Here is a 20,800-nt window from a genome sequence, read left to right on the forward strand (position 1 = left end):
TAGTTGCCAAGCGACAGCCAGGAAACCTTAAGGATTTAGAGAAGATCTGTAAAGAGCGGACCAAAATTCCTCCCGAGATGTGTGCAAACCTGGTAACCAACTACAAGAAACGTCTTACATCTGCTTGCCAATAAGGGTCTCTCCACCAATTACTAAAGGCAGGATCAAATATTTATTTTACTCACTGAACTGCAACTCAATTTATAACATTTGTATCCTGTGTTTTTTCTGGATTTTTGGTTGATATTCTGTCTCTATCATTTAAAATACACCTATGATAAAAATTATAAACCTTTTATTTCATTGTAAGTGGGCAAACTTACAAAATCTGCAGGTGATCAAATAATTATTTGCCACACAGTATGCTGAGCAAGTTTGTACATTATGGCACACTTACCATCTAAATTCCCTTCTCCAGCGCAGGTGCATGTGTTACTTTGCCCCGGCACAGAATTATGCCAAAACTGTACACCGAGCTGTGCATGCCTGCCAAGTGCTCATTTTCACTTTAAAATATGAACATTAAAAATGAATATCCAGAATGTGTGCATTGCTATAACTAGTGAATTTTATCCACTTTGTATCCTTTTTATCTTCATCTGGAGGATTTTTATACTCTAAATCATTTGCATAATATTACAGAATCGCTTTTTTTCCCCACTGTAATTTGCCTTCAAAGTGGTGACAGATCACAGCAGTGGAGATAACGAATTACTAAATAATTGTTACGTAAAGTGTGTGCACATATAATTACAGGTCAGCAAGACCATAATTACATAACATAACCTTAATGATAAGGCGCACAAAAACTCTTTTCATAAAAGATAAAAATATCCTTTTTACAACTGGAGGGCATATTCATGTGAGATAATGCAGTATACACTGGATAAACAAACAACCCTACAGAAACATGCTCTGTGTGTCTGAGCTGTTAAACACATCCACACAATCTATGTTTGTGTCAGCCTGTCAGGTTATATACCCACCTGAGGTTGGGGATGAAGTACTGTGAATGTTATTTAGAGACCCATAAAAACAGTCAATTCAACCAACTACAATGGTAAATATGCATTGTTTCTGCTGAAGAGGCAACTTACAGTTAATGATGAGGCTGGGTTGGTGCAATCTCAGCTTGTCAAAGCCCCCTCAAAACTCTGACTGCCACTCCCTGCTCCTGATGCAGATAGTTTGCGGGAGGTGCATTCCCTGCCCTGCAGCTATACATCACAAAGTAATGGGGAATGTCCCTGTCGTAACTGCCCCCACAGATTGGGTCGGGGGAAAGGGGTAGCGGACAGAGTTTTGAAAGGACTTGGGTGAACCATTGTGAAACAAGTTCACGCCAAGCCCAGCCTCGTCTCTACTTACCGGATGTGAATCTTCACATGCTGAAAAAACATCAAATGTTAGTGATTCCTTGTTTGTGAGTTGTCGATTAGCCAGGTTGGAGTGTTATGGTCTTTCTATTTTAGGCCCCCAAGAGTTAGGCATCCTAGGGTTGTTGGTATCTATTAAGCACCTATCCAGAGATAGGTGATCATCTTGTGCACCCAGTCAATGTCCTCTGAATATTTCCTCCAGGCTTTTACCTAGAAGACTTTTGCTGGACAGGATCCCATACACAAAAGCAATTCTGATATCAAAGCCCAATTGATGTCACCAAAATAGAAATTCAGTCAGACATATATTGTACTGACAACGTTCATTTTCATAATATTACCTCTTCTTTCATGTTATAGCAATTGTGCAGTTGCATATGATAGCCCTGCTTAGCATATTTCACGATCTAATACACCTGATTGAACACACTCACCCCCTCTCTTCTTTGGCATAGAGGGGCACAGTTCCTTAGCACAGTACCAGCCTGTGTGAGAGCAACTGTGACAAGGGGTGTGGCCAATATTCAGCTATGCCAGCATAGAGCATTGCAGTGCGAGTGCAGAAAGTGATCTCCCCGCGTCCCTGTGCTGATCGTGGATGTGGGTGGGCGGTGAGCGTGAGGCGGGGAGGAGGTGCGGCGTGTGTAGCGTGGATGCGGGCGGGTCTGGCAGAGGCGCAACGTGTGTTGTTGCAGCCCTAAATTTCACTGAGAGAATACGCAAAATCAGTTAAATTATAACATAGTGGTATAAGACTCTTATTAAAATAAAAGATTTGTGACTTCAATTGAGTCTATAAGCAGTCCATTTACAAACTTATGCTGTTAACCCTGTATGCGCTGTAGGTGAAAACAACTCAGACTGCAGATCAGTATCTGCGTGATTGCATTTTCATATATTTTTAAAATGTAAATACAAATATAAAAGAGTTTCATTGAAAGTTAAAATTTGTATTTACCGATATTTTACTTGGTGTCTATGGTCTCCCTCTGACAATGTCTGACCTCTTATTTGAGCATTTGAAATGTGGCCATACCCTTAAAACCTGGTAATTTAACCAGTACCTTCCCCCTCTTCTCTGTCCTCTCACTTCCAAACTGCAATAATCTATCGACCTCCTAGCCTTCTAGCTGCCATCTTGGATCATTTGTCCGCTTGGCTTTTCCAGTTTCTATCTTCTGACATCTCTACAATCAATATGGGTGATTTTAACAACCTCACTAATAGCTCTACTTCCACTAGACAACTCTCACTTCCTTCTTTGTTTAACCTTATACAATGGTCCGGTGCTCCTCTTCACACGCACATGTTCCATCTCCCATGCGATGCATTAAAAAATTGTAACTTAAGTTTCCTATACTTTGATCATAACCTACTAAAAAATTTACCCTGCTCTTCTCTATTCCTACTAAGTCTTCAGCGCAGAGGTGCACACTGAAATATTGACAATTAGGATTTCCACTCTCTTTCTCGACCAGGTTTCACTATGACGTCATTAATAGTGACAGCAACCACTCATTTCTTCAATACAAAAACCTAAACTTTGTTGTTGTTGTTGCAGTTACCAATGGCTGCCCATATCATGTCAACACTTGGTAACCTATTTTTTGGCAATGCACACCTAAAGCCAGGCAGTGTTTTCAATGGAAAGGTAAAGTGAGCACCCAGAACTCCCGTCCCCCCTAACATTGAAATCTAACAGATTCCTTCATCCCTCCTAAACAGCGTGCATGGAGGAATCCCCCGCACTGGTCACTGTATTTTGTCAGTCATCCCCACTGGCTGTGAAAATAACTCAACAGTGCCAGCATCTGAAATTTTGAACCCAGCCCCTTTGACTTCTCAAACAAGCAAAGGATGTCAGATGGGGGGGTGGCAGACAGGATCAACTATTGAGCAAAATTTTAGCTGGTTAATCAGGAACCGGATGAATTTCCCTCAGTGTATGGCCAGCTTTAGGCGGGCAGAGCACAACACTGAACAATCCCCTCAACTAAACACTAGAACCTAACCCAACCCTTAATTTAACACATATATACAGTAGAATATCTATCTATATACACACACACACTGTACAAATCCCAGGAACTAGGTAGCCAATACGCCTTCCTCCTCCTCCTTAAATTACAGTTGGTGCCTTGCTTTGAAGTTTCTCTAGTTGTTGTAAGTAGAGCGGACTGCAAAGAAAATCCTGCTGGCTCCTGGCTTGGACATACTGGCTACTGAATTCCATATTTTAGTAACCTAAAAACACTTGTACTGCTCCAAGTACAGCTAGATCTATAAAGCAGCACAGTCAGGTGTGTGTTTTCTTCATATATTCACACTAATATACATTTTGTAAATCTGAAACTTATAGCATTTAAAAAAAAGAAGAACAGAAAGATTACTGTTAATCAAGATGGTTTTCAAGCTTGCAACTTAACAGACCTGTTTCCTTCTAATGTTATCCCAAGGGCAAAATCAACTGACCGTGACGTTTATTACATAATTTCATTTATGGACATTAATTAGATAATCCTACAGCTCTCCAGCTGTTGCTGGCCAAGGTCTCGCATATTGGTCATATGTGAATGTCACAGGAAAAAAAAAAAATCAAAAAACAATATACTGGATATTACGTTTAAACAACTTTTGGAAATCAATAAATTCTTTCAACAAAAATGAATGCTGCACGTAACAATATCTTGTGTTTGAAAAGGTACTGCTAAAAAGACCTGATTGCAATAACCTCCTACTAGCAATCCCCAGAGCATTATGTCTGAATTACTAACTATCCAAACCAAGTGTTTTCCCTTTTCAATACTTCTTATTGGTTTTCTGATCAATTTAGGTCACAGGCATACGGATAAACAAGCGAACAATCCATAGCATGATCTTCTTGTGGAATAAGCAATTGCCTTCAGATTGACAAGATAGTTGAGATGGTAAGAAAACAAAAACGTGAAACAGGGCAGCTGTTAGAGCAAATTAACAGTTATGATAGGTCAATTAAATACAGAAGTACAAGTTTACATTTATATACCCAGATGCCCGAGATATTGTGGGTGTCACACCGCCATAGCTGTGTCACTATTTACCTCTTTATTATCAAATAATCTGGGACGGGGGAGGGGGGGAATCCCTACAGGGACCTGTGAGTAACAGTCACGGCTCTCTGCAGGGACAGGATCGAGAAGTGAGCGAGCGACGGTATGTGTTCACTCACTTCCCGACCTATTGAGCCGACCTGTGACAGTTTCATTGTCACAGGTCGGCTAGAACTATGAGGCTGAGTGATTTTCACTCGCCTCATAGTTCTCCTTTAAGGCTATGCAATGTAAATGGGAACAAATATTATGTGGGTGTAATCTCAATTTGGCTGCAAAAGTGGAAATATGCTTTAAGACTGCATTTTGGTCCATTCTACTATCTGCATGGTGTCAAAATGATTTGTCTTCAATTCTGGACAGATAAGTACTATTTTAGCAGACACTGCAGGCATCAGTTTGATATCACAATTTACAAAGACAGATTCATTTAATAGGCACAACACCAAATCCATATAAAAAAAAAGTTTACATATGTAAGTTCTGTTTCTTGCGCATGAATAAATAAGCATCAAATGCAAAATAAGTTTAAAGAACTCCAGGAAAGCTTTTTCTTAACACTTGCAATGGGGCCACCCCTGCACTGAAAGGGTTAAGTGCTTGTTTGTGTCTAGGTGCCAAAATAACAGTTATACATTATAGTTATATACTGTATATATTTATGAGAAAAACAAGAGACAATAATTTATTGTACTGTTTAGCTAACATTTATTGACCCCCAACCTCAGAAAGCAAAAGTAATGGAACTGCCATTTCTTTTATACCCTTTTCCATCACCTAGTAAGAAGTCATGTAGGAAAGATGTGACGTTGAGTTAATCAGACACAATTATTGAAGAACAAAAAAGAACAGAGATATTATGTCCAAATAAAACCCCTTTCCAGAAGCATTTCAATTGTAGAACATGCATGCGTTTCACACTAAAAAAAAAAAAAAAAGTGTTTAGCCGAACGAAGGAATTCAGTACTTAAAAGGGAACATCAGCCATCAACAAAAATTTTATTTGATGACTAAACTCTTAAACTGTGTTTACAGAAATGATGGCTGTGTCAGGGCTCCCAGAATACGCCAACAAGTGCAAAGATGGTATTCAGTATGTCTACAAAGACCAGTATGAATTAAGGCATGCTTCATAGCTGAGAGAAATAGGTTTTCTTCATTATTTTTGGCATTTGCTACTTTGTACGCAGATGGACGACAAGGAATTAGTGGCCGATAAGTCATTTACTGTGCTTGTAAATTTCAGCTTCAGCTATTGAGGTCTGTACATGTATCAATAGCTATAAAAAAGGCCATAGTATTAACCCCTTCGTGACTGACGACGTACAGTGTACGTCGCCAGCATCGGGGCTGTTTAAACAGACTCCCGGTGACTTTTGCCGCCGGGACTCTGTTTAAACTTGTAGAGCCGACTGTCGGCTTTACAACAGAAGCGATCCTGGCGACTTACCTGTCGCCAGATCGCTTCTGCGTCCCGAAGAATGGGCCGCCCCCCCCTCCCCCCACCGTGCTTCCCGGACTCCGTTGCCCCTCCTACGGGCCCGGGACCGGCGATCTTGGTGTCCGCGGGGAGCTGGGGAGGAGGTCGACAAACTTCCGTTCATCGATCCCCTCCCCGTTCTATGGGACCGGGAGCGATGCAGATTACAAAATGGGTATTTTGTTGTGTTTTGGGGCATTTAATAAAATTTTTCACTAAATATTGGGGTTTAATAAGGAGTTGCGCTAATATTGCGCAACATAAAAATTTGCAACTACCACCATTTTATTCTATAGGGTCTTGGCATTCAGAAAATATATAATGTTGGGGGGTTTTAAGTAATTTTCAGGCCTAAAATGTGGAATATAACATGGGTACAAAAAATGAAAAAAAAAAAGGCCTCAGTCATGAAGGGGTTAAAGATATGTTCCTAATTTATCCAAACGGACAAATGCTCATAGTTTAGAACCTAGATAGGCTTGTAGAAATGAATTAACACCTAGAGGCTAATGCACCTCACCTCTGACAGGACCTGTAGGCTTGCTGCTGTAGATAAAGTTAATCAAAACTATCATCTTAGAATAATCCAAAATATTAGTCGCAGGGAGGTGAAAACTATTCCTTCGGAAAGTACATGTAATGAGCTACATGCAGATATGAAAATGGTATGTCCTGGCATCATAGAACCACCCGGGCACCGACAAGACTGTTAAATGGACCCTGATTGTGGCAGTTATGTGGTGTTTACACTCACAGCAAATAGCATGAGGACCAGGTGTCAGACATCTAAAACCTGATCCAGCCATCAGAACCAGCTGGTCCATATTACCTATAGCCACTTCAGAAGAACTGTCTTGACACCAGGTGAGGTAAAACCTCCAAAAGTTAATAGGTCAAGGCCTAAAGTCAGTCCTACATCCAAATCTCTATAAATTAGGTAATATGAAAAATGAACATTGTAATTCTTCTGGCAGTGTTCAAAACACGATGATTATGGAATTTTCTTAGTGTACTCCCTGCCAACAGGAGGTGCCCAAACTAACATTTATTTTTGTTTTTCTCCTCTTTTAATAGCAAGTAGCCATATTTCTGCATTTGTATTCATATTTTGTTTATAATTTGTACCTTTTTACTAGGGCTGACCCTATTTATAATGGTCTGGCAACTTCAGCGCGAAATTATAGCTAATTTGCCTACAAACGTCAGGTGGACATAATAATCTGGCCACTCAGTGTATAACTAGCACCCATATGCTCAATCGTATGTTCGCCTGTATTCTGTATGAAATTGTATTGTTTGGCTGCTGATTTACGTGTACAGTTGTCTAGCAGACCAGCCAGCTCACAAACTGCAGGTACTGCCAAGCCATCCTAAATCATGTCTGGTGTATGTGGGAAAAGTAGATTCTAGCTCGCAGGTTAGTTTTGGAAGTCTCAGGCGGGTGCGAGAATCACTTGGCTGGTTTATGACCCTTAGATTTTATTTTTAACCGCCTGTGGGTGTCCAAGCTCCCTGTAGTGGTGGCCAATGATATTGCAGGTTGTGATAACCGAGTCACAGTCCTGTTTTACCTTCCCAAAGTAAGCTCTCTCCTCATTCCCCCTCCATCAAACAATTAACTCTTTCCAGTTTTGAGTCAACGTGGGTGTAATTTTTTGACCGTACACAACAGAGAGAAGCAAATGAGGGGAGCTAAAAATATGAACAAATACTGAAGCTGGCTCAAAAGAAGAAAGCAAAAAAAAAAAAAAGTTACATTTCATATTTACCTGAAAAAAGGAATATATTTTAACATCATTAGTCACAGCCATAAAAAAGGGGGAGAAAATGGCAAAGAAAACTAATATACTCTCCCTTTAACCCATTCATGACCATCATTGATGCCTAGCTGCTCAGGCTAAATTTAGCAGCGTCAACCTTGGTAAACTTGACAAAAATGTGATGAATAATTTTCAAATCAAAATAATTTTATATATTATTTAAGGAAATAACACTTTTATTTGGTAAGCTGTTTTAATTAAAACCCTGCTCTGTTTTTTTATTTATAGATTCACCGATATGCAAAAATGTGAAAGAAAATTCTTATTTTTTTCATTGTATTTTTTAATACTGGACAATAACAATATAAAATGAATAGACTGCAGAAGCCTCTGCAGACTGAAGGTGGCAGTGACCATATGCAGACTGAAGGTTTTCATTTTTTCAATGAGGCCTCCAGCCAGCATGTGTTCACTACGTCATAGCATGACATTATCATACTTCTACAACTAACGGTGACTAGTGGAGAACACGCAGTGTAAACTGACATTGCATATGTATTCTCCAAGTTTCTTCGCTCTGCACAAACAAAATAAATACATTCCACCTACAAAAGGAAAGTAGATTCATCTTTAGATAGGTTTTTGTTTTTTTGTACTGTACAGCTAACTATATTTATTCCTCGCCATTTAACTAACCTTCCTTGTCCATTTCACTGCACACAGTATGCTTTCTATACTACCTTATTCTTGGGTATAACTATACTGCTTCTAGAAATACATTATAGAAAATTAAATATGATAAATTAGTGTTCAGCCTGAATAACTAAGTAATAATTTACTTGAACTTAATATTTACCAAAATGGCTGTGTATGTAAAGTTAAAGCGCATCTCTAGGCAATTTTTATTGAATAGGGCAGGCTTGTAATTAAAACATTGTATGGATGGAGAAGGATATCTGATGGGTAGAATGACATTGTGTGTACTAGCAAATGTGTCTTATTAGTCACAGAACCTTTACCAGCAATATATTCCCTTTCAAACCATCCATGTAAAAAATCCAGTAAAGTGGCCATCCACATTTATGGACTTGGGGAGAAGCAGACTGATGCATTTCACCTGCAAACCAATGATCACAGCTGCAATGCTTTGAAGGCTCCAATGTGAAGAACGAATCAATACACATTGTTTCCTTAATTAATGTGTGCGCATTTATTATTATTTTTTTGTTTATAAAAGCTGGATTATGCGGCTTGCAAGTCCTCAGATGTGATGATTGTATTTTGTTTTTTTAATCCAGGCTTTTTTCTCTGCTAACCATGTCAGTAACACTCTTCCTGTCCTAGGGCGACAACGCTCACATACTACAGTAACTGTGAATGGACACCTGTCTGGTAAGAACTGGTTAGCTGCAATATATTAAAGGCATAATCCACCTTCTATGAAAAAAAAAAAAAGTATTTATGTAGTTTTAGAAAATATTAGTTTCACAGTAGGGCAGGAAATGTATTAGAAATACAGAACACCAGAACTGGGTAGGGCTGCACAGGAAGATACAAGCTTACTGGATTTCTTCATTGACAGGGGTTACATATACTGTAACTAGGGATGCACCGATACTTTTTGAGTACCATTGCTGATGCTTGGCATTTTCATGAGATCTACCAGTGTTGCAGCTGGGACCTGCCTCTGGCGCTTTACCGCTGTCCTGAAATCATTTGTCGATAATGTTTTAGAAAAACTGTTACATGACAATAAAACAGAAATGTATCAGTACTCGTACTAGTAAGTACTTGGGCAAGTATCAGTACTTGTACTTGCAAAAATGGTATTGATGCATCCCTTTCTTTTTATTTTTAAAAAATCAATCATACATCAAAACAGAGATGTACCAATCCGAGGCGCTCCCGTGTGCTCCTTACAAATGACAGCTGCCTCCTAACTTCTGAATTTTTCTCTGGTCTAGTCTTGGAGCTGGAAAAAGTATCTGTACTTGTACTGAGTACGGTACTTGGTATCCATGCATCCCTAACCAAGTTTTCCTGTTATTACCTAGTATGAATTTTTGTTTAATGTTATTTTTGTTCCAACAGCGCAAAAGTTGAACTTACGTACGAAAAGTCGATCGCATACGATTATCGTACGATAATCGTAAGGTGTATGGGCACCTTTAGACTGTCTGAGCACATAAATAGTCTACCATAAAAAAATTTAAAAAACGTGCCTGTAGGGCTCCCTGGTAATACCATAGTAACGCCTTAGGGCCAAGGCAGCTCTAATCAGAGGGCTTGTGATTGTATGACTGATCACATTTACACAACTTTTTAGCTGAGACATTAAAAAGCCCTGCTATCTTCCGGTTAGGACAACCTTGCAGACATCTGGCCAGAGAGGACATTGTGATAAGAAAAAAATCATAAAAAGTGGGTAAGTGCTTCATACAATTACCTTGACATAAAGGACTGAAGACAAAAGGCATGTGTTTTACTGTGCAATCTGAATTAAACAGTCTGCTGCACAGTGTATTAATATGACATCCATAATAACTGTTTTGACAACTGAGTGGTGAGGAAATCTAGGTTTCATTTTGACAGCTGTCTGAGCCAATCAAAGTGTTCCACGTATGTGAAGGATACTGTCTGCAAAAATTAGAGGTTGTTGGAGCAATGATTGCAGTCACCGGTCAGATCTAGACTACAATTTATTCTCACGTAATGAATACATTGTGTTTAAAAATAAAATTTTAATCCCATATACCTGACAGAACGTGGCTATCATGCCAATAACCTTGTATACCACTAGGTTACCTAGCAAGGTACCGTAGGATTGACTTGAAGCTCATCTTGAAGCTGGAAATGTTTTACCTTTTTAACAAGTGTTTTCAAATAAAAGGTCATCTTCTGCATTGCTGAGGTATCCTCTACCAAAGTTACACTTCAGTGGCTATGTCTCAAATATTTCATGTCCAGGGAACAGGAACCTGTCCTGACCGGAGGACACCACAATCTATGTGCAGCAGGGTGGCTAGTGTCCTCAACATCACTAGAAGCTTTAAGCAAGCAGCGTTGGCATCACTCTCACATTGCATGCAGTAGTAGGATCATTTCAGGATAAAAAGGTGGAGTCTTTTTCCACCCAACCCCATCTCAGCAGCCTCTCTCTGCCGCTATGTTGGCACGCAACGCTAGGGCATTGAAAGGTTAGTGTAACTCACTGGACGTCTGAACAAAATACTACATGTAGTCTCTCTCTGCTATTTTTGCTGATGGGGGGTCCTGTAGTCCCTAAGTGCTCAGGGGCTCAGGATAGGCATAGGTATGAAGATTTGAGTATGAATGATGATGTTTTGGGCTAAAGAGAAGTCTACCCTCCTAATGGAAATAGGCACGATAACATTTTGTGTGGGTACAAGCTATGCAAATAAGGTCGAAGGTACAGGGAATATATTGGTTTGGGTTAGATTGGACTAGAGTTCAGCTTGAAAGTGTGCTTTTAGTATTAAAAAAAAGCTACATCTTTCCTTGGCGAGGTTTTTTTTGAACTAGCTAGATGGTACAAAGAATTTGCTTGAAAAATAATGTACCGCTTTTGGTACCTAAAATCCTGAATAATCATACCGCCAGGGAGGTTAAGTTATCCAGTGACTATGATACTGTCACAAGGGGCAGAGTTTCTAGCTGGCTCAGGGGGCGCAGTTTCTAGCTGGCTCAGAGGGCGTGGGAAGGGGGCGCAGTTTCTAGCTGGCTCAGGGGGCGCAGTTTCTAGCTGGCTCAGGGGGCGCAGTTTCTAGCTGGCTCAGGGGGCGCAGTTTCTAGCTGGCTCAGGGGGCGCAGTTTCTAGCTGGCTCAGGGGGCGCAGTTTCTAGCTGGCTCAGGGGGCGCAGTTTCTAGCTGGCTCAGGGGGCGCAGTTTCTAGCTGGCTCAGGGGGCGCAGTTTCTAGCTGGCTCAGGGGGCGCAGTTTCTAGCTGGCTCAGGGGGCGCAGTTTCTAGCTGGCTCAGGGGGCGCAGTTTCTAGCTGGCTCAGGGGGCGCAGTTTCTAGCTGGCTCAGGGGGCGCAGTTTCTAGCTGGCTCAGGGGGCGCAGTTTCTAGCTGGCTCAGGGGGCGCAGTTTCTAGCTGGCTCAGGGGGCGCAGTTTCTAGCTGGCTCAGGGGGCGCAGTTTCTAGCTGGCTCAGGGGGCGCAGTTTCTAGCTGGCTCAGGGGGCGCAGTTTCTAGCTGGCTCAGGGGGCGCAGTTTCTAGCTGGCTCAGGGGGCGCAGTTTCTAGCTGGCTCAGGGGGCGCAGTTTCTAGCTGGCTCAGGGGGCGCAGTTTCTAGCTGGCTCAGGGGGCGCAGTTTCTAGCTGGCTCAGGGGGCGCAGTTTCTAGCTGGCTCAGAGTACGGGGGTTATAGCAGGCTCAGCAGGCAGGGTTTCTAACAGGCTTAGGGGAGAAGGGTTTTCTTTTTTAGCAGGCTCAGAAGTGATGTTTCTAGCAGGCTCAAGAGCCCTTTCTTGCATGCTAAGGATTCCCTGCATTTTTCTTACTTTGTTTTTAAGAACTATACATGCCGTATTACACTGCTTCCAGCAAGCAGTGATATCACATGTAGGGCATGTCCTGTACTGACTCCTGAAACTCCTCTTGTTCAGCACTTCTGTAGTTCAGGAGGCAGGCACTGTGAAATGGGTGACACAGCAGTGCATACACAGGGCATAGTTAATGTGTCACTGCATTAAAGAAAGTAAATCATGTGGGATTCTTCAAAAAGTTTACAAACTTCATCATTTTGATTAACAGGGGGTGGGCTAAAACTAATGGAAATTCAATGTGGAAAAATGAATATATGATTTTGCAGTTTGACCAGAGATACACTAACAATGGCACAAACCATATCTGCTTCATATAAGCTATGAAGAATGCTATCATTGTCAGAAGAAGCAAAATCATTTGATGCAACATAAAAAAATATATACATCAGCAGTCCCACAGGGGTGCAAACAAAAGGCAAAGCATTACACAGATATTACACATATACAAAGTACTACCTGCCTTTACAGGAGGACCAACATATCCAATATTGTTATTTTAAGAAACATTGCCATGTACGGTGATGTGAAAAAGTAAGTACTCTGCACAAACATTGTTGACTTTTTCAACATTTAAGTACATTAAGATTTAACGTTAGACTGTTACAAAATGTTGAAAACTCAACAATTCCCATAGGGCGCACCTACTTTTTGACATTACTGTACATCACCCATGGCCCTATGCAAACCAATGAACTTTTCTGTGGTCAAATAAACCGAGTTTGAGCTCCCTTCTTCCTATGTTACCAGCTACACATCATCTGTAAAGAAATTAAAAGCATTCTGAAAGTGCTGTCAATGCTTAGCACGACCAACTCATAACATAACAGCATCTTGTTGCGTCTGTACTCGCATGCCAAGCCATCAGAATGAATGCCATTAGAAAGCATTCTGGCAGAAAAAAAGATTACTGCCCTGCAAACATTACCACCCTCATGGATAGAACTGGGAAATGTCATGCCAAAACAGGCATACCACATGCCTTCTGTCCATACTGGACTACCCATATCTCATACAAATATACAAACAGCCAGCTTCTTTCTGCCTCTTTGTGCTGTATCAGTTGACTTGCCTATAAAGCTTCAAGCCAGAGCGGCACAATGGTATTGAAGTGCTGCCTGCTTTTAAATGTAACAGCAGACATCTGTTATTTCACACAAGATCCAACTCTGTATTTACAGCAATGAGCTACAAGCACAGCACTGTTCATACGTCTACAACTCCCTTGTGGGATGCATTGAAATTTAGAAGGATGCTGAGAATGCTAGATTTTAGATGTGCTTATATATCTGGTTATCTGCAAATCCTAAAGATAACGGGATGCAATTTTGCAGAAGTGAATATAAATCATAGTTTTATTTAAACTGTGCAATCCTATACATTTAATTAAAAAGCTCTTTAGGTTTTCAGAAATGATTTGGCTGCATTCCAGGCTGGCAAATCAATAGAGTAGCTGATAGACCACATTCAATTTATTAGAACATCACTTCTGTGTATCGGACGTCACATGCTTGTCAACCAGATACCCTGCTTATTGTCCCGCCAACATCATGCACTGTGTGCTTGCAGAGCAGAGGCTACTGGGGGAAAAAGTGGGAAAAGACAAAAGCTCACCAATATTAGGATGCTTCAAAAGGCGGCAAATCCGAGCCTCGCGTTCCAACTTCTGGTGGTCTGCAAAAGAGAAAGTGAACCAGTGAGCTGACAATGTTCAAGAATGAAAATTCAACATAAATAAATGCACTAGAAAATGTAATTACAATAAAAAAACAATGGCTACTTATGCTAAACTATGGCTTGACATTCCAGTAACATTCATCAATGCAAGATTGGCTTTAGAGACATCTCTTATTTACTTATTACAAGTATTTATATAGTGCAGACAATACACACAGTACACAGTGCTTACATACTGAAGACTCACATCAGTCCGCGTCCTAAAAGGAGCTTACAATCTAAAGTCCCTATCTCACATGCATACATACACACATACACATACATACAGGGCCTATTTAGACAGGAACCGATTGCCCTTCCAGCATGTGTTTGGAGTGTGGGAAGAAACCAATGCAAGCACAGGGCGAGCATGCAAACTCCTTGCAGACAGCGACTTGACCAGGTTTTCAAACTGGGGACCCCCAGTGATGCATGAACACAGTCCGCCACAGAACAGAGATAGACCAATGAATATAGATTTTTAGAGCCAGTAGTTCTAGACTATAAACCAAAGGTTGCCCGGAAGGATAGAAATAAAAACAACAGGGGCCTTAGAAAAGTTATGGGCCAACCTTAAACCCCCAAGAGCCTTATCTGGCTCCTGGAATTGTGCCAACATGCAGACAACTAATGCAGTAATGCTAAGTCACCAATCAGATTAGCTTTTCAACGCTCCACAATCATAAAATGCTAAGAGCAGGTTATCTCCGCTGCCTCAGAGTGAGAACACATTATTCCTATCTGCGTTGTGCACAATTTATTGGAGGAGAAAGCTAAATTTTCTAAAGCAAGACTCTGACTTGACAGCTGAATGCCCGGTTGAAATGCATACTTGTGAACTGTTTCATCTGTCAAAATATCCGAGATTCTGTTCAGCCACTTTTGTGATTTACACATCTCTGCAATACTGCACAGATGAGAAGTTGACCACATTTTCTATATTACAAATGAAGGACTACAAAAGTGTCACCTCCCTGCCCTCTGTTGACTGGGAAAGAGCAGCAGCCTACTATTGAGGTCCTCAGTGTGCTTGCGACTTCTATAAGCAAGTTACCAGTGTTAGGGTCAACGTTGACTAGCTTTTTTGGGCTTCAGAATTGTGCTCTCCTCATACTAGTCTATGGGAATGCACAGGCTACTTGCAGTAGGTCATATGAGGGTCAACCACACTTTCAATGAATTCTGAATGTCCACAAATGCATCTCAAACTGATGTAAAAAAAAACAAAAAAACAAAAAAAAAACACTCTGCATTTGCACATTGAAGCCAATGGACACAGGCCTTTGAGCTGGCCATACACCTATAGATTATCTGCAGATCTTCTATGGTCAGATGGAAAAAGTGCAACAGATTCCTTCATCTACGCTAAACTGTGTGTGTGGAGGAATCTCCCACTGGGCCAAGCTTGAGTATCTTGCCAGTCGGCCCCGCTGGCTCTCAAAATACCTGAACAACGCCTGCATCCAATCAGATTGTTCAGGTATTTTGCCAGCCAGCGGGCCCGACAAGCAGATAATCTATAGGTGTATGGCCAGCTTAAGTCTAACAATACTATGCAATGCAGTTAAACATTCATTGGCTCATAGTGTTGTTCCTCAATTGCTGTGCAGAACATTAAAAGAAAGCTATTCTTAAGACAGGGTGGACAAATGTTTATGGAATCCAGGAGCCAACCTGTCCAATCCAGGAGCCAGCAGGATGTTTTATTTTTTTTTACAAGCCAGCTCCATTGACAACAACTAGAGAAAACCTTAAGGCCCCATTCACACCTGACCGTTTTGTAGCGCGTCCTACGCTCGATGAACGCTCTACAAAACGGTCAAAAAAATAAATAGCATTGTAGTCAATGGTATCGTTCCCACCTGTCCGTATTTCCGCCCGTCCCGAACGCACTACAAAACGGCCCACGCATGAAAAGGTCCCGGAGCGTTTTTTGCTGCGTATTGGTCCGTTTTGTAGGGCGTTTTCCATTTGTATACTGCCAAGTAGCCTTTGGGGTCGCGCGACTTTTTACCGCGAACCCGCGTGACAGACGCGCATATTACAATACGCATAGGTGTGAATGGGGCCTTAAAGTTAGGCGCCAGCTGGAATTTTTAAGAAGAATTGGCTAACTGGCTGAGATTGTGTCTAGCCCTGTATATACATACACTAGGGCAATCCATACGTGAAAACCAAGCCTAAACTACACTTATTCTATATAAAGACAGTTTGTATGTGTACTTTCAACCATAGTACACTGGCAATAAATCCAAATTTCCTATACAATGAACACACACAAAATCAACTTTTCTCCATTGCTTATCACAAAAAAAAAAAAAAAAAAAGAAGTATAGCTTTGCCATGTGTAAGAGTTTGGCTAACACAGAAAATTACTAGGAATAATCCTTTCAAACCACGCAACTACAAGCTACAATTAATCACAAGGCAGCTCAGACAAAGAGGACAATGAACCTACTGCTGTTCAAACTGCGCCATCCAGAATAAAATGTGATTTGTCTGTGAAGTGTAGGATAAATACATTTATACCCAACAAAACTCTTCATTAAAAAGTGTTACAAAGAAAATTACTGATCTGATAAAAGGTTACACTGAACTGACAGTGCCACGAGGAGCCGTGTTTAGCAAGTTACCTGTGTTTAGCTCCAGGGTACACTGGTTTTCATGTCGTTCATTTGGGTAATGATGCTAATCATTAACTTATGTAAACTGTGATGATACTTTCTAAGTGGAAATGGAGCATAACTAACTAGACAAGGGAGAGAAAATAAAAGGGGAGACTCGTATTTCTGGGAATTAGCCATCAGTAGAGCACTGAAAACATGGAGGCTTTTTCTACAATGCAAGTAAAGAGAACCAGTCAGGAAATCAGTCTGTGGGCTGTCAACACTGCCTGGTTGTTGAAGACGCTCCTAAGGCCCATTCACACTGAGCGACACTTACCTCGAGCAGATTTCCGCGCGGCCGGGATAGCAGGACTGTTAGGGCGACGTTCCTTCAGTCGGGCTGCATGCAAAAAAAGAAAAAGGGTCCTGCACACGGACGAGCGACAGGCGAGCTCCATAGAAAATCAATGAACGAGCGACTTCTCGCAATATCGCGCTGCAAATATGCGCGAAATCGTGGGATTAAACGCTCAGTGTGAATGGGCACTAACTCATTTATGTATCATTATTTCAAGGTTAAGTTTGCTTTTGAGACTATGTTTCATGTTACACCCATATTGAGGGTTTAACATGAACACATGCCCACCCCCCACTTACCTAAGGGCCACTTCACACCAACCACGGTGCATTCCAGAGCGGTAGCTGCTGGAACGCACAGCAAATGCACACTCAACTCCCCCCTTCCTTCTGGGGTGGGAGGGGGCGTGGCAGTGCATTGAAGTCAATGGCACCGCAGCCACACACCCCACAGTGTGATCGGACTTGTGGCAAAACATTGTCTGCATTCCGGTCACACACAAAAAATAGGAGCATGCAGTATTTTTTTTTTGCGTTCGCACTGGACCAGAATGCAGGCAATGTTTCGCCACACGTCAGATTATACTTGGTGCGGGGGGCTTGGCTGCGGTGCCATTGACTTTAATGCTCCGCCATGCCCCCTCCCTCCCCAGAACAAAGAGGGGAGTTTAGTGTGTGATTGCTGAGCGTTCCAGCAGCTACCGCTCTGGAATGCACCACAATTGGTGTGAACTGGCCCTAAATCGCAGGGTTCTTCGCCCTGCAGCATTCAGGCAGCTGTACATATATTTTTTATGAATGTGTGTGCATTTTTAATTTTTTTTTATGAATGTGTGTGCATTTATTTATGCAAAAGCAATTCCTGTCATTATAGACATGAAAAGATACAAATTAGTGCACCTCTGTAATTATTAATAAGACATGACAGTTAATTTTTGCAGCTTGTGTCAGTATCTCAATTTGCAATCCAACATACAGCAGCACACAGGCTTGAAGAGGGACAGGAGAACTGGAAGCCAATGAGGTATACTGCTAAGAAAAGGGCAGTGAACAGAAGGATGACCTAGTCAGTCTGATGCTGCTTTTTCACTGTCCAGTCAAATGTCTGGGGGTTGAGAGATAACACAACTGTATCAGTTACCTGTAAGTGGTGTCATTCACTTGGAAGTGATGTGTGATGAGGCTGTGTAAATCACAGGAGAGGATGAGACAAATCCTTTGGCAGGTAAAACAGCACCCACATATGTACAGTATTTCATATATATGTATTTAGTCGTTTGCCTGGACTTCAGCATAATAAGTCTTTCCAACTCAAGTACATGTACAAGGCCAGCTAAATCTCACAAATTACAATCAGATCAACAAACAATTGTATGGGAACCTATAGAGACCCCTGGCTGACCACCAATCAGAAATCAGTCCTCAGGTTGAGATTTTATCAATCAACTGCTTCGGAGGATGGAGGTCAATGCATATACATTGACAATCAAGCTGTTGTAAGCTTTCACAGTTATGTAATTGTCCTCCTTTGTGCTAACGTCTGTCAAAAAGCCAAACAGGATTGTACACATTGGCCTACCTTGAATGAGTGATGATGCCAACAGTGTAACCCAATAGAGGCAGGAACAGGCAGGATATGCATCTAAATATGTAAAATTGTCATTTTTTTAGCTGAAATGGAAGGACCTATTACAACGTAGTAAAGCAATTTGTAAAGTCGGTGAAGGTGCCTAGGCACCCTCTGTTCCTCTAACCTCAGAGGAGCCTATCGCCAATTTTATATCATCAGAGGCATATCCCACGAGCGCCTGCCTCCACTGGGTTACACCGTTGGCATCATCAGTGGACGGATCTAGGATCAAAATATGGTGGCCTCTTTGGCATCTGCACAGTCACATGTAATAGATGGCAAAGTGAACCAAGGCAAACAAACAACTACACAAGGACAACTGGGAGTGCCACATCTTTCACAACTGATTTATCTTGAAACGTTTGAAGGAAAGGTTTGTCTGAGTCAAAATCTGCTTATAGGTTGTTTTTTTTTTGGGGGGGGACAAACCAAGACTGCGCCTAAGCATACACACTCATAATACGCAATATTACAACATATCACCATAGTCTTCCCCCCTCAAAAAAAAATGCATAGCGGGGTAAAGGGATTGAGGATTATGTCAGGGCCAGGTAGTCGATGCTTCCTTACAATTCATGTTGGTGCCTACTTTTGCCATTTTCTCTATTTGTCGTTAATAGAGCCGTTTACTAAAAAATCCTGCTGGTTCCTGAGTTCCATCTCCATCTGTCCACGCCTGTTTTATGTGCATATTTTAACCCTCAATGACACAGTATCAAATTCAGGATTTTGTAACTGTACCAATAGAAAGAAGCTTTGTAGAAATGTACAAATTTAGCCTTTGAACAGTTAGATCAACTCTAAGAGAATCGACCGGAGCAAATGATTACATAGGAAACGTGACCTTTTTTTGTCTTTGACACTCAGAAAGTGCAAGCCACCAGATAAGAAATAAAGGGGACGTTGTCTCCTACAGTAAACGTAAATGGAGCGGTATGGAATATCCAAGGTCAGGACAGAGGGTTAACACCATTTTGTCATCACAGCAACCAAACAGGCCAACCCATTCTGGGCATAGCAACACACCAGCCTGAGCCTAAAGGTTGTCCAAACTCTTCCAGAGCAGAGCATGAAGCAGCATGAAGAGTCATATAACGCTGGTGTCATGTCTCAGTCTCATGTCCAGCAAGCTCCCAAGTGTGCTGCCATGGCAAATTCCTTGCGTAATAGATATACTATTCCACGCTTCTTACCAACAATTATGTTGGGAGAATGGCAACACTGTAACTCATTAAAGTTCATTTAATTAGGAGGATGAAAAGATAGGTACAGATAACTTAGGTGAGCACTGTATTTATGACAAACTAATTGTTCACCTAGTAGTATATGTCCCCCTGGGGTACTTCAGTTTGTCAACTCAAACGCCAGGCTCACCAGAACAAGGCCTATAGCCCAAGTGAAAAAGACCAACTAAAAGCATATAGCCTTATAAATGCACATATCAAAAGAATTGTTTGCTTTATTTTTTTATGTACTGTTTGTTTAGCTCCAATAAAAACTTTTCATGTTTTTAAATGTCACAGAACAGTAAATCAGAGCAAATCTGATGTTATTTTTAAGGACAATGAACATCAACCTAGTAGTTTTAAAGTGATGCTTGTGTAGCTTTAACTTATCTAGAAAAATAAAAGGACATCTTGGTGGCCAGTGTGAAAAAATTCAGAAAGACCGATGTCTATTGGTCTGACTTGACCCTCTCTCCTGCAATCCGATCCCAATCACTTACCCTCTCAAAATCTGGGAAACCTAGACGCAAGTCTCTATATTCTAACACACCTCGGCAGATGCTCTTCTGCCATTTTCCTATTTCGTTCTTCTCTGACAGCACCCTTAAAAAAATATGCAAATTCTCAATGCATCTCTGTCTAAAATGTAAAGAGGAACCCTAAGCAAAAACACAAGAAAAGGTGGGGTTCCTCCCTTTGTATCAAAGTCTTCCCTTCAAATCAGGAGCACCCATTCACATCAGAATTCTTCCTTCACATTAGAAGCCGCCCTTCACATCCACACACCTTTTTCCCTTTATACGAGAGCCCCCCTTTCATATTGTAATTCCCTCTTTACATCAGAGACCTACCATCGTAAAATGCTAAGGCACACCCGAGAAAGCCAGAGGGCACCCTGGTGTGCCATGGCACCCTGGTTGAGAAAGGCTGCCATAGGTTATAGGTAAGGCTCTGTCTGCCCTAGGCACATCTCCTGTCCTTCCTTTTCTTTGGT

At 41.4% G+C, this 20,800-nt stretch overlaps 1 protein-coding gene across 20 annotated transcripts in view; it reads right to left on the reverse strand.

The window, feature by feature from the left end:
• Positions 1–20,800, reverse strand: part of CAMK2G (calcium/calmodulin dependent protein kinase II gamma) — a 237,379-nt gene that overhangs the window by 111,806 nt on the left and 104,773 nt on the right. For all 20 annotated transcript variants that reach the window (XM_018576256.1, XM_018576249.1, XM_018576253.1 and 17 more), the window contains exon 3: positions 13,886–13,945. In XM_018576256.1, coding sequence (XP_018431758.1) covers positions 13,886–13,945 — 60 coding nt within the window. The remainder of the gene's footprint in view (positions 1–13,885; positions 13,946–20,800) is intronic.

Source organism: Nanorana parkeri, unplaced genomic scaffold, assembly GCF_000935625.1.
Source record: "Nanorana parkeri isolate BGI_ZX_2015 unplaced genomic scaffold, ASM93562v1 scaffold61, whole genome shotgun sequence".
Taxonomy (NCBI): Eukaryota; Metazoa; Chordata; class Amphibia; order Anura; family Dicroglossidae; genus Nanorana; species Nanorana parkeri.